Source organism: Chroicocephalus ridibundus, chromosome 10, assembly GCF_963924245.1.
Source record: "Chroicocephalus ridibundus chromosome 10, bChrRid1.1, whole genome shotgun sequence".
NCBI lineage: Eukaryota > Metazoa > Chordata > Aves > Charadriiformes > Laridae > Chroicocephalus > Chroicocephalus ridibundus.
In genome coordinates this window covers 25,056,625-25,071,152 of record NC_086293.1, presented here as the reverse complement: position 1 = coordinate 25,071,152, position 14,528 = coordinate 25,056,625, and the positions used below count along the sequence as shown (strand labels likewise).

Here is a 14,528-nt window from a genome sequence, read left to right as displayed (position 1 = left end):
AGGTATGAGGCCCTGCCTGCAGTACTGTGTCCAGTCTGGGGCTCTCATTGTCATTCCGGAGTGAGTCCAGCAGAGGCCACCAGGCTGATGAGGGGCTGCAGCACACGGTGTATGAGAGGAGGCTGGTAGAGCAGAGGTAGTTCAGCCTGGAGAGGAGAAGCCAGAAGGGAGCGCGTATCGCGTATTATGGTCTTTTACTATGGCCTTCTGTTACCTCCAGAGAAGCTGTGGGATCACCTTTCTTGGAGATGCTCAGTGCTCCACTAGGAAAGGCTCTAAGCAACTCTTTAGTTGATGCTGCTTCGAACAGTGTGTCGGACTAAACACTTCCACAGGTCCCTTGCGAACTCAGTTGTGATTGTCTGCTTTGTTCTGTAACTCTGTGAGCTCACAGAAGGGTGAAATGCAGTGCCTTCAAGCAGATTTGGACCATGTATTTGCTAACATTGATGGTCAGCGGGAATGTTCCCTGATGGGGTTATTCTGATAACACGAGCTATGTCAGAGTTGGTGCAATACCACATCCCCAGTCCTCCCTGTTGCTGCTCTTCTCCCAGGACTGCCTCTTTCCTGGCAGACCTAGGAAATGCCAAGGGGTCTCCAGAGCCACAAGCTGCACAGAATCTGACAATATGCTGTCTGCTAATTCCTCTTCAGTTAATATTTGATCTGTAAGTGTTGCTCTTTTGCTTTTGTTAGATTGCACCAATTGTGTCCATGTTCTCGTGGGCTTCTGAAGAGCTCTCTTCGTGCAGTCTGGATCTGATCACACAGGCCACTTGTGCTGTGTTGTGTGCTTATTCAGAAATTGAGAATGCTATTCAGAGAAGAAAAAGTAGTAAAAAGTGGGTACAAATCTCCCTAAGTTTGTGAGTTTGGTTTGTATCTCTAGGTTGTAAATGCCTTCTGCCAGCAACAGGACGCTGAGATGAAGGGGAAAGTTTTGACTCGATTACAGAACATCACAGAGCTACAGACTGTGCTGGGAAAATGCTTGGCAGGTGAGTATGAAACATTTGTATATTCTGGGCCTGCGCCAGCTGTGAAGTGAAAGGGATTGTCTTAAACGTCAATGGAGGAAGTACGGAGTAACACATACTGCATTTTTACAGCAGCCTAAGAGTTCATACACAGACAGCTATTGTTTTCAATTTGTCTGAGGCCTTCTCAATCACCTCCTCAGCGACGTCTCTTTGACTGTTCCCACTCGGGAGCCACAAGCACAGGAACATTTGCAAATCCCACAAGTGTTGGCACAGCCCCTCCATCTGCACGGTAGCCTGCCTAGGTCCCAGGCCTTCTCATCTACTCCACGAGTCCCCTCCTCACTGGCTGTTCCAGCTTGCTGCTCGCTAGCAGACACGCACACTCACACGCTCCATGTACAAAGTCTATGGGACCTGTAGAGATGTTCCCAAGAACTAATGGCATCTTTGACTACTGACACTGAGACCCTCACTCACTCTAGTTGCTGACATCGCAGGCCCAGGGTGGTCCAACTCTAGTTGCTGGCCCAGTATTTACTCACACGGGTCTTACCAGTAGTTGGCATTTAGTCCTTGAGGCATGCGCACGCGCACACACACACACACACACACACACAGAGGATAGTGAGATTACACTGAAATATAGTTAAGAAAGTACTTAATAAGAAGATAGGACAGAGTGCGGTGATGAGGCACAGGGTTCAGTCAGACAAGTGTACTGATCGGACAGTTCTACTGACCAGCAGTGCTTTACTCGTTGCCAGTCGCACTGTTTCTGCCCATTCCCCTCTGTTCATCCCTGCCCCACTTCCCTGGATATTCCTTCATTAATTTGCATAGTTCTACCCTTCTCCCCTGCCATCACGCTATCTCAAATCCAAAAGGTCCTCTTTTTCCTCCCATCTTACCAGTTACAAAGTCCAGGTGTCCTTTCCCAAAGCCATGTCTGGAGTTTCTTAATGGCCCATCAGTCACAAACTGGAGACTTTTAGTCTTTGAAATTGTCTCCATTATCCCTTGTCTACCAGGTTTGTGTCTGTCTGTTCTTGCTTATGGCTTCCCCCTTTACTTATTATCTCCTTTCACATTGAAAAGGTCTTTAAGAAGATAAATGCAATGAAGAATACACTGTCACCTTCCACATACCTTACACAAGCTATCTGTTAAAAGCTGTGTTTGTAAACCAACAGAACAACTTCATCTAAAATAAAGTGCAGCCTCAACACCTTTCTGCTGCTCCAAGAGACAGCACAGAAAAGGCTCAGACGTGCTAGAACAGCCCTTTAAGCTTCACCAACATGGGCAGATGTCCAAGGACAGCTGAGCACTTGTTATCCTCCGTTGCTGGAGGAATGCAAAGAGCTATAATTCCAGTGCAGTGCAGACATATGATAAGGCTAATTAGAGCTAAAACAGCTATGCATAAGAGTAGAGGGACAATCACCAGGACAACGTATGGTACTTCCTCTAGATATGTATCTTGCCTGTATTTTGTCATTCATGAGCTGAACTAACACAATTTCTACATTTTGGCTCTTTCAGCAACCCCTGGCTATGTCCCACCACCAGCTACTTTTGATTCTGAAGGTCTGGAGGCAGTACCGTCCCTTAACGCTGTTGGTCCAGGGAAAAAAAGGAATGGTAACGAAAGTTTAAAACATTTAAGCAAACAGATGTGATGCGGGGTTTGACTGGCACATTGCACTGCAGCCATTGCACTTGTGTATGCATAAAACACAGAATTCCTGGCAAGGTCTATCTAGCTTGAAATCTTATCTGATCAATTCCTGTTGCAGCTGAAGTGGGGATGTAAAAATATCCTACTCCAAACAGGTGTTGGGTAGTCTGTCTCCTTTGGGAAGCTGATGCTTAGCATTTAGCAGTGAAAATCCAGGGCTTTCATTGACCGTTTTCACCTGCCAAAGTATTTTCTGCAGCAGTAAGTTGTTCTGCCTTTGCCAGGTTGGTGCTGAACCTGTGGCTTGAGCTGCCTTGCAAATCCCTGATTTTTAGGTTGTACCTAACTGATCTCTTAGGAACCAGCGGTTCTGAAATGTCACATATTAATTCCTTTGGGGACCTTGTGTGAATGTCACCTCACCCTGGTGACTTATTGTCTGTCTGTTTGGTCTAATACATCCTGTGCAATTACTTGAAATCAATGCAGTTTCTTTGATCTCTCTGCTACATAGTGTGTCAGGTCCCTACCATCAGGTCAGAATCTCTCTACTGTTGTCAGCGATGACGACCATTGCAATTATATCATTGTGTTACTTGGCTGTTGGCTTGGCATCCCTGCAAGTCCCTTCTATGGTTGTGTCTTATCTTCCTTTTCCAGGTCCTCTTCCTTTCTCAATAGTTTGTCTGAGAAAGAAACATTAAATTTTGGTTCAAGCATTTTTTTTTTTTTTGCAATCACTTCATAATGTTTTAACTACTGTAAGAACAATGAGAGTAGCTTTAATTTCTCACTGTGATTTTTATAAAATAGAAGCTGGTTGTGGGAGATCCCCAAGCGCATTTGACTCTCTTTTGGACCGTGATCTTGGCTGCAGATGACACACAACCTGTGCATCTCCATGCTTTCTTAGGGCTGATCAAAGTATAGCCTGTGCCGTTTCCCTGGCTGCAAGTGCTGTCTAGTGTTTAGCGCAGTTTAGCCTTCGTTTCTGAAGTTGCTTTTCTCTTTAAGGAAGGAAAAAAAAGGCTGATGGCAGCAAAGCCTGCTCTGCAGATCGTTCTCAAGCAGATGACAGTTCTGAGGGAAACCAGCCTGATACTGAGCTCTCTGAGCTGGAGAAGGTAGGTGTATGCTCCTGGGTGCTTGCAAGAAAGATAGACTAGGGGAGATGATGTAGAAGCATAAATAAAAGCTTTGAGAGAGGGACTGTTAACTTCAAAAGTTAATCACAGTCAAGTGGTTTAATTCTGCTTTCCGTTCCCTACCTCCCACCTGAATTTTGAAAATTGCCTGCTGCGGAGGCCAGCCACTCTCCAACAGGCAGTGTGGTTCAGGGCAGTGCAAATGTGCAGGATTACCAATAATACTATTGTTTACTCTCTGGTTATGACTATGGAAATTTTCTATATGAAGCCAGCGTCCTATCTCTCAAATTACTGCAATAACCTGCCATTCCTAGACTCATGTCAGAAATTGTGAAATGAATCTGGAAAATACAAACCCTGGTAAGGACCGTGTCTCCCACTGCTTCTAGTCTGCTTCAGTCACAGGTGCTCATTTTGCAAACTTACCTTGAGGTATTTGATCAATGATTTTGTGATAAGTCATCTTCAAAATCCATTTTCATCACATGCTAAGAACTACTTCCCAAATCTATCAACAAATGAATTATTGAATTTCATTTCTTGTTCTTTTGAACAAGCTCTTACAGTATTGTCATCGTGTCTGGAATGCAGAATCCGTGCTAGCTGAAAGAAAGAAGCCAGGGAATTGTGCCTGGCTTCAGGGCAGCATCCTGGGGGCTGGTTCTCATAAGCATCCCAGACAGCCCCACTTCTACCACTGTTACTAATAAATGTTATTCAGAGTCCATTTTATCAATTTCAGCCAGGCAAATATGCTTCTACTTCCCTGCCATTGTACAGATATGTAACTGAGTCAGATATGATAACAAAGTCACTTAAGTTACAGGGAATAAACAAAGTCCCAAATAGTTTTGGGCAGGAATGTGTCTAATCTTTCTCACCTTACCAGAGTGCTGGTCCCAACTAGTCCTTAGATACCGTGCCCTGCCCAGGACGACAGAATACAGAAATCCTGTTGTAAGCCACATGTAATGTATATTGGCTCTTGTGACAGGGTTGTGTGGAGCCAATCTCTAAGAACTTACAGATTGTCACCCAGAGACAATAGACCATCCCGTAGTTTACCATCCTGGTATTTATCAAAGATAAAACCATTTGCCTTCATCTTTTGTGTTGCTTATGGGTGCTTATGGTGCTTGGTCTTTCACCAAGTCCAGAATGAGTTTCATAATGCCCACTGATTCACAGAAAGGAGATAGTAAAGATTATTCCAGTTTCCGAAGTATTTTTTTCTAGAAAATTTTTAGTGACTTGTACAGTCCAAAATGAAAATGCTTCTGATTCTATGTGCTTGTCTCTCTACTAGCTATCGTGAATTCTTCTTAGTATTTTTTTCAATCTGGCACAAAATATAGACATCGGTGTGAAAGAAATAGCTTTATTTCACAACTCATATAATGGACAAGCAGGGGATCAGGCCTAGTCAGCGTGGGTTTATGAAAGGCAGGTCCTGCCTGATGAACCTGATTTCCTTCTATGACAAGATGACCAGATTATTGGATAAGGGAAAGGCTGTGGACATTGTCTACCTAGACTTTCGAAAAGCATTTGACACTGTTCCCCATAGAATTCTCATGGAAAAATTGGCTGCTTGTGGCCTGGATGAGCATACGATCTGCTGGATCAAGCACTGGCTGGGTGGGCAGTCCCAAAGAGTGGTGGTCAATGGAGTTAAATCCAGCTGGTGGCCGGTCACAAGTGGTGTCCCTCAGGGCTCGGTGCTGGGACGGTTTCTGTTTAACATCTTTATTGATGACCTTGATAAGGACATAGAGTGTATCATCAGCAAGTTTGCAGATGACACGAAGCTAAGCGGGAGTGTTGATGTGCATGAGGATAGGGAGGATCTACAGAGAGACTTGGATAGATTGGACCGATGGGCCAATGCTAACGGTATGAGCTTCAACAAGGCCAAGTGCCAGGTCCTGCACTTGGGCCACAACAACCCCACGCATTGCTACAGGCTTGGGGCAGTGTGGCTGGAGAGCTGCCTGGCAGAAAAGGACCTGGGGGTTCTAATTGACAAGCGGCTGAACATGAGCCAGCAGTGTGCCCGGGTGGCCAAGAGGGCCAATGGCATCCTGGCTTGTATTAGAACTAGTGTGACCAGCAGAAGGAGGGAGGGGATTGTCCCCCTGTACTCAGCACTGGTGAGGCCACCCCTTGAGCACTGTGTCCAGTTCTGGGCACCTCAATACGAGAGAGATCTCGAGGTGCTGGAGCGAGTGCAGAGGAGGGCAGCGAAGCTGGTGAAGGGCCTGGAGAATAAATCTGATGAGGAGCGACTGAAGGAGCTGGGACTGTTTAGTTTGAGGAAGAGGAGGCTGCGGGGAGACCTCATCACTCTCTGCAACTGCTTGAAAGGACGCTGTAGAGAGGTTGGTGCTGGTCTCTTCTCACAGGTCATTAGCGATAGAACAAGAGGGAATGGGTTCGAGCTGCAGCAGGGTAGGTTTAGGCTGGACATTAGGAAAAAATTCTTCCCAGAAAGAGTGGTCAGACACTGGAAGAGGCTGCCCAGGGAGGTGGTGGAGTCACCATCCCTGGATGTGTTTGAGACTCCTTTAGATGTGGTGTTGGGGGATATGGTGTAGGGGACAACTTTGTAGAGTGGGGTTGATGGTTGGACTCGATGATCCCAAGGGTCTTTTCCAACCTGAATGATTCTATGATTTCAGCTAGAAGGTCTTATAGCCTTGCAGGTTGCAACCTTAATCCTGCCATTTACTTTTCAGACTGCTGCTGAGAGAGAGACAGGAAATCCTCTGGCACAGCTGCAGAGCTATCGCCCGTACTTCCGAGAGTTAGACCTCGAAGTGTTCACCGTACTCCACTGTGGGCTGCTGACAAAGTCTGTCTTGGACACAGAGATGCACACAGAGGTGAGCGGAACAGCCTGAAACCATACTGATAAGGCTGTGTGTGACTGACTCTCTCGGCGGTCTTGGCTCCTTCTGCTCTGTTAAAATGGACAGAAGATTGATGTTAAGATGCGTTGGTCCAGGCTGTGAGCTACAAGGCACTGAGATAAAGAGGACTTTCCTGAGAACAGCAGACAATGTAGCATAGCAAAATTAAAAACAAAGTAATATAAATGTTGCATAAAAGGAAAGGAAGGGACTTTAATATTAAAAATTACTAAGCTGTAGGATGTTAAATACAGTAAGAGGCAGCTTGCCTATGAAAAAGAACTTATGACATTTAAGTAAAGCCTATGTTGCAAAAAGGCACGTGTCTCAAGGCATCAGCAGATCAGAAACTCAACACAAATGTGGGACTGGTGTCATGGGTGTGCCCTCAGTGAGCAGGGTCCTCCTTATCATTTGTGAGCTTATATAGAACTGCATTATTATGGATGTGGAAAGCAGAAGTACTTAATTTTGTTACTCTCTTTGTACACATCTGAGTCCACCTGGAGTCTAATTTTGTTAGGCTACAGTAAGATTAGTAAAATGTGAAAAGGCGATGGCAGGCTGGAGTACAGCCTGGTCTGCTTCATGGACAACTGTCTCTGTGCCTGCAGGTCCCAGGCCAACTGGAAGACTGACAAGTCTCTTGGGCTACGTGGCATTATTTCAAATTACTTCTTGACTATTACTCAATTGGTGAATTTTATGACTCTGGGCTTAAACCTCTTTTTATTCTTAGGAGCTTATTTTCAATATATATAAATCAGTTCTCTCTCAGTAGTTAAGTGTTACTGACATCGCCTCAGCTATGTTCAGGGCACCAGGTTTGCTTCACACTTTGAGTAACCAGAACCAACGCCCCATACCTGCAGGGGGGAGACATAAAACCCTAGCATCTACCAAACAGGTCCCTGCCTGAGGCTAACTAAGCCAGGAGTCGTAACTGGAAATGGAGGGGGTGAACTTGAGCTTCACGGGACTACAATTACATTTGGGTCCTGGGATTGATTGTTCTTATAATTGCAGGCTCGTGAAGTTGTGCAGCTGGGGCCTGCTGAACTTTGCTTCCTTCTGGATGACCTGTGCTGGAAGTTGGAACACGTGCTGACCCCAGGCTCCACAAGGAGACTGCCCTTTCCAAAGGCAAGTACAACAGCAGCCCATGGGGCTAGACCTGCCTGAGGCAGGGCACATCAGTGGCCTCCAGGCCTTTCCTGAGAGAAATGTTTTTCAGAATTATTTTCATCTAACAGTTAAATGGAAGTTTGACTCCCAGCTGTGTGTCAGAGCAGCACTTGCTCTTTCAAAAGAGACTTCTGTACTGTTTCCCTCACTGGTGTTTGTAGCATTTGGTTCTCTACATGTCTTGGGAAAGGGTATAAACTGAGGGAAAGCCCTGGAGCCTCAAAATTCAAGTGACCCTTTTCCTACCCCTCTGTGGGAACACTGGCTTTGCTGTTCTAGAAGCAGCTCAGGTTAGGCAGGCCGGATAGCCGCAGCATCCAACAGAAACTGCTGGATACAGGTTTTTGCTTTTTATGTAGTCTTCAGAAGAACACCCCGAGTGCAGTGACTGCTCGCATTCCTTGCCGATGCCTTCAGGAGGAAGGTAAACATGTGCAGCCCATTGCATTAAACTATGAGAAATTCACTACAACCTCGTGGACTCCATCACATTCAGTGTTCTTTCTCCTTGTCTTTCTACCTATCTCAATTCCCATATGCAGAGACTGTTTTCTCTTAGTGTTTGAGTGAAATGTAGAAGAGCTATATGTCACATCAGTTTTATTCTCTTCATTGAGTGTTATCCACTTGTCTGAGTTGATGCTGGTTGTTCATTAGAAGCCAACTTTCTTATTCTGTGATTCTTCCTGAGAGAGTGTATGACATCAGGAATTGCACTGCTCAGAAGCAGTCTAAGTCTAAGTCAAGTCTCTGTGCTTGAAGCAGAGTTATTCTCAGGTAAGGCTGATAAGTGACTTTAATCTTTTGGGTTTACTGCAGGAAAGAGGCTACAAGGATATTGGCTTTTCCCACCTGTGTCAGAGATCCCCCAAGGAAGTCGCTACCTGTGTAGTCAAGCTACTAAAGCCACTGTGTAATCACATGGAGAACATGCACAACTACTTCCAGGTCAGTAGGCAACGATTTTGACTCAAAAAACTGTCGACTTTTGTCACCTTTAAAGGTATCCTGGTTTTGTTTGTAGGAAAAAGAGAGGGGCTTTGTTTTCTTCAGTTTTTTTAAACATGGAATTTGCAGAAAAGGATTCTTGTGCCATTATCTTTCCTTGGAATAGCATTTCACTAATTATTCGTTTGGTATTAAAGGCAGTTGGACAAAATCGGGGTGTAGAAGACGACCCAGGAGCGAACATCCAGGAGCACCAGCTGATGTCCTCTTGTTACCAAAAGCTGTTACTAACTTTTCGCTCCCTATTTGCTTGGTGAGTTTAAACAAAATAGTATATAGTTGCCTAAATAAGCGTAGTCTGTTTATTGCTTACTCGTCTTGTTCCTTTTCTTTAAAGTGTTTGTACCCAGCAAATGGCCTGTCAGCCATGCAGAATAACACACTGCAGTGGTTGGAGACTTTTAAGAACTTTACAGTTATGTCAACCTTCCTTGCCTGATCCTGAGCTGAACTAAAACTGTAGGTGATTAACGGTGAATGCACGATGAGACACTGAACTGTCTAGAATTCAATGTGGGTTTGGATCAAGACCAGCATAAGTGGCATACTGGCACACCTAGTTGTGCAACTCCCATTCTGCCTATGGATCTTGGAATGTCTTACCCAGTAAGTCCCGTCATCCCTTGCTAAATTGTCACTGCCTGAATCCTGAGCAATGAAAGAATTTCTTTTGCCAATGGGAAAGGATGAATGTGTATTTCATTGCTGAAAAACCTGTGCTGCTGATACCCTTGAAATGGATTCATAAATGCCAAAATCAACAATTCGTATGCAGCCTGGATCTGACCTCTGCATCTGCTAATATAATCCAGGATAGCATCATAGAAATTTTTTCTGAACCCTAATTTAGATCTGTGTGCAGAAAGTGGTTTACCTTTGTACGTAAAAAAACGTATGTAATAATTGTGTAAAAATGTGTATGAAGTCTGAGGTCTGCCTCTCCTGTTGGCCACTACTGGAGCCTCGGGGATCCTGATCCACTCCTGACTATTCCCAGATTGGTCATTTTCTCATTAGCACAGCAACTGTCATTAGGCATTCTTTTTTTTTTTCATGTCTCCATAGCATTGTTTTAGTATATATGGACCTCCGCTTATGTGAAATGGCCCGAACTCTCCTAGCCAGGTCTGCAGTCTGACTGAAAAGTTAGTATTGTGTGTACACAAGGTTTTCTAATCCCTGGAGAAGATAAAGGGTGTATGAACTAAGTTTGCTGTCAAAATCAGTTTTCAGTTTTTTGTGTCCCCTTATAACTTCCATATTGCAGGGTTCTTCTTGCATATCCAGCTTCTTTATTTTTCTTGTTGCAAATATATGCCCAGATATGCTTTGCATCCAGTACCTCTCTGATGATTAACTGGATTTTCTTTTTTTTTTCTCCCTCAGGAATGGTTTTTCTCAGCATGAAAACACTGACTTGCTAAGGTCCGCTCTCCAGGTGCTTGCAGAGAGGCTAAAGCCAGGAGAGACAGAGTTTCTTCTTCTTGAGGAGCTGATAAGGTAGAATCAGTATTTCCCAAGCTCTGAAAGTGAGAAATTTCAAGCAGTCTTCCCTGTTTTGTGTGGACATTATGAGTAAATGTGTGTTTGGGAGCTCTCATAAAGACCATACTACCTTCAGAGAGCTTTGTATTGAATTGAACAGCAGTGTGGTCAAACCTAATGAAAAGGAGCTACTGGATTATAAAATATGCCTTAATCTATGGATCTCATTCATTTGTGTGCCATTTGAGTCTAGGAGGTTAGTAGGATTCACAGAAGGAATGAGTGTGTTCTGGATAGTTAAAATGCCAACGGGAAGAGTAGGCAAAAGCAGCGTATAAGCTGTTGCTTGACTTAGAGTGACTGGGACTTAAGTTTCTTGGTGACCAAATTTTTATCTACTAGTGGTTGACTACCCCTTCTTCAGAAGGGCACTGCCAGAGACAAAATACTGGGCTAGGGAGACCTTGGATCTCAGGGTAATCTCCCAGAAACACATAAATAAAAAGGAAGTATTAGACTATCTACACTGATTTTACCTTTTCTCTTTCCTGTCATCCGCAGTGGGAGTTTTCACTACCTACTGAACTTCCAGCAGAGTGTTCCCAGCTTCCACTGTGCGCTCGTCCTCGCTCAGCTCCTGATTGCCATCGCTGAGAAACCAATGGCTGGCTGGAAGAAAGAGAAAATGGGTAACGTGTGAAGAATCTCTAATTAGTTTACATGCTGTCCTTTGCCTGTAAGACTTGAGTTCTGTCTCTGGAGTGTATCTTTTGGGGGAGAGATTTTCCCTGTATTATACTAGTAATCTCACTGGGGTGAACAGTCCTAGCCAATAGTAAAAGTAATAGCAATAAATATATTGGGACCTCTTTGGTATTTGTTTTGCTGTGCTTTAGTCACATGCAGGAAGGCAGACTCCAGCTCACTTAATTGTTTTTAAAAATCAGATTTTTAGAGTTCTTTTAGAATTCTAAAACTTTAGAACTCACAGCTTTTAAGAGTTCTAAGAACAAGCCTGCTGTTCAATTCTGGTACCAGTTTAATCACCGATTATGGAGATGATCATAGACTTAATCTGATGTAACTTCCTAGCGTAGGTACAGATGTCTCAGTGTGCTGTGACAGCTCATTTATGAAAACTATGGAAATGAACTGCAAATAACAGCTGCTGTTTGAGGGCAGAGGGAAAAAACCCTGTATGTTCTTAATGCCATGCAACAAACGTTTTCAATTAAGAGAACTCTTGTCGGGGATTAGGATCTGTTCTGTAAGAGGAACAGCATTCAGGCACATAAGGCATAGACATGCTTGCAGGGAATATACAAGACGCGCTTTGTCACACACTGAAATAAATACTCCACAGTCACCTCTTTCAGCCATACCTTGTCATAGTAAGACGCCTCTCAGATCCCCATGGCCACTCAGAACTGTAGGTTCCATACTTTGAGGTTATTTTACTATTTTAAACAGTCCCACATGGGGATAACTGCCCACTGAGTGTGGCAGGGAATAACCAATTTTAACTAATAATGTCCTGGTTTAAAACATTTGTGCAAGAGATAAACAAGTTTGTTAGCAGTTTTTATTTAACAATCTGTAAACTTTAAACTTACTTGTTCACATTTATTATTATAGCGCTGTCGCCAAAAAGTCACATCACTTGTTATTGGAATTCCATTTCTAGAAATGGATTCTCTAAGGGTTGCAGATTGCCCTGATTAAAAACAGATAGTTGGCACACTGTAGGAGCTACCATACAAATAATGATTAATGTAAGTTTGTCAGGGAGAAATGGCCTGAGATGGATCGCAGTTCTGATGCGAACAGATATTCCAGCCAGGAACACAATGGATGTGCATATATTGTGGTCTTGTAGTCTTACTGCTTTTTAGGGAAAATGTATTCTGACTTTAAAAAGTTCAGACATACTGAGGGGTAGTGATATTGTGATTGAATGGCTTTCAAAAAGCCATTGGGACACACTGCCTTTATATGGAAGAAGGAAATTGTCTTGGATTCTTGCAACACGTGGGAAGTGAAACAGATCTATTTCCTTCAGTAAGTTATCCCTCATCTTTTACAGCTTCCTTAGCAAAGCAGTTCCTCTGCCAGTCATGGGTGAAGCCCAGTGGAGAACAAGAGAAGGGCAGCCAGTTGAACAGCGCGCTGCATACTCTGCTCTGGTAAGGTTCAAGCCATTGTCCCAAGCACGTTGAGAAGCCCTTTTTCTGATAATTACTGTTGCTGCAGAGGAATGACTCCTCTCAGTCATAACCCTCATACTTACACAGTTTGGCCTAAAGCACTGTTTCTACAGCATGGAAAGGCAGTGAGTGATAGGAAGAACTATTAGCCATTGGCTGTAAAAGCATATTTGGACCTCATGTTTGCTAGACTGTAGCTTGCCGGTATACATCAACACACCTATATATGTATGTGTGCGTACATAGACACGTAAGTGTGGATCTGGACCAAAGTGTCTGGTTTTGTTTGCACTAAAGCAAAAGCAAATCAGCTGTCACTAAAGTCAAGGAGAGCAGGACTGAGTATTAGGTGAAATACAATCACAAAATCACAGGGTTGAGGTTGGAAGGGACCTCTGGAGGTCACCTTGTTCCAACGCCCCTGCTCCAGCAGGGTGACCTAGAGCAGGCTGCCTGGGACAATGCTGGACAAAACTGTCTGAGCTTGGCAGTTCAACCAGTTTTCAGTCTACCTCACTGTCTGCTCGTCCAGCCCGTACTTCAACAGCTACTCTGCGAGGATCTTACAGGAGACAGTATCGAAAGCCTTAGAAGTCAGGGTAGACAATATCCACTCCTCTCCCCTCATGTACAAGCCAGTCATTTCATTGAAGGTTATCAGACTGGTCAGGCATGACTTCCCCTTGGTGAATCCATGCTGACTACTCCCAATCACCTTCTTATCCTTCATGTGCCTGGAAATGGTTTCCAGGATAGTTGTTCCACAACCTTCCCAGGGATCAAGGTGTGGCTGACTGGCCTGTAGTTCCCTGGGTCCTTCCTCCTGCCCTTAATGAAGACAGGAATGACATTTGTTTTCCTTCAGCCCTCAGGCTCTTCTCCCAGTCACCGTGATAATTGAGAGTAGCCTCACAAGGACATCCACCATGTCCCTCAGCATCCCATCAGGGCCTGTGGATTTATGTATGTCCAGCTTGCTTAGCTTTTCCCTAGCATGATCATCTTTCATAAAGTCTTCCTTGCTCCAGACTTTCCCCCACTCTGGGGCATGGGATTTCTGGAGGCCAGTTTTGCTAGTAAAGACTGAGTTAATGAAGGCATTCAGTTCCTTAACATGTACCTTAGCTTTTTCCATGTCCTGTGTCACCAGGACCCTGCCACATTCAGCAGTGGACCTACATTTTCCCTAGTCTTCCTTTTTCTAGTTGTGTACTTAGACGAGCCCTTCTTATTGCCCTTGGCACCCCTTGACAGATTCAACAGATTCAGCTCCAGATGGGCTTTGGCTTTCCTACCCACATCTCTGCATGCTTTGACAGTGCCTCTGTGTTACTCTCAGGTTACTTGTCTCTGCTGCCACCTTCTGTATGCTTCCTTTTTGTGTTTGAGTTTTGCCAGGAGCTCCTTCTTCATACCGGCCTCCTGGCATTTTTGTTTGACTTTGTGCTCTTTGGGATGGACTGTTCTTGAGCTTGGAGCAGGTGATCCTTCCATATCAAACAGCTTTCTTGGACCCTTCTTTCCTCTAGGCCCCTGCGCCATGGCAAGAAGATCCAGGAAGAGGCCAAAGTCTGCCTTCCTTAAGTTGAGGGTTATGATCTTGCTATTTGTCCTGCTTCCTTCTCTGAGGATACTGAACTCCGACATCTCACAGTCACTGCAGCCAATGCTGCCTTTGACCTTCCCCAAGGAGCCCTTCCTTGTTTTTAAGTGCGAGGTCCAGCAGAGCACCTGTCCTCATCAGCTCCTCTGTCACTTGTGTCAGGAAGTTGTCATTGATGTTCTCCAGGAACCTCCTGGATTGCTTATGCCCTGCTGTGTTGTCCTTCCAGCAGGTGTCCTAGTGGTTAGTCCCCCATGAGGACCAGGGCCTGCAAAGATGTAACTACTTCTAGCTGTCTGTAGAAAACTGCGTTTACTTGTTC

At 44.5% G+C, this 14,528-nt stretch overlaps 1 protein-coding gene across 4 annotated transcripts in view; it reads left to right on the top strand.

Moving 5' to 3' along the window:
- FANCD2 (FA complementation group D2) overlaps nucleotides 1-14,528 on the top strand; it is a 52,393-nt gene that overhangs the window by 28,620 nt on the left and 9,245 nt on the right. For all 4 annotated transcript variants that reach the window (XR_010072713.1, XM_063347555.1, XM_063347554.1 and 1 more), the window contains exons 26-35: nucleotides 893-1,001; nucleotides 2,529-2,627; nucleotides 3,679-3,788; nucleotides 6,548-6,694; nucleotides 7,748-7,864; nucleotides 8,726-8,854; nucleotides 9,052-9,167; nucleotides 10,301-10,414; nucleotides 10,961-11,088; nucleotides 12,483-12,582. Coding sequence is in view for 3 of the 4 variants with exons in the window: in XM_063347555.1 (XP_063203625.1) it covers nucleotides 893-1,001; nucleotides 2,529-2,627; nucleotides 3,679-3,788; nucleotides 6,548-6,694; nucleotides 7,748-7,864; nucleotides 8,726-8,854; nucleotides 9,052-9,167; nucleotides 10,301-10,414; nucleotides 10,961-11,088; nucleotides 12,483-12,582 (1,169 nt within the window). In the remaining variant the exon portion in view is untranslated. The remainder of the gene's footprint in view (nucleotides 1-892; nucleotides 1,002-2,528; nucleotides 2,628-3,678; nucleotides 3,789-6,547; nucleotides 6,695-7,747; nucleotides 7,865-8,725; nucleotides 8,855-9,051; nucleotides 9,168-10,300; nucleotides 10,415-10,960; nucleotides 11,089-12,482; nucleotides 12,583-14,528) is intronic.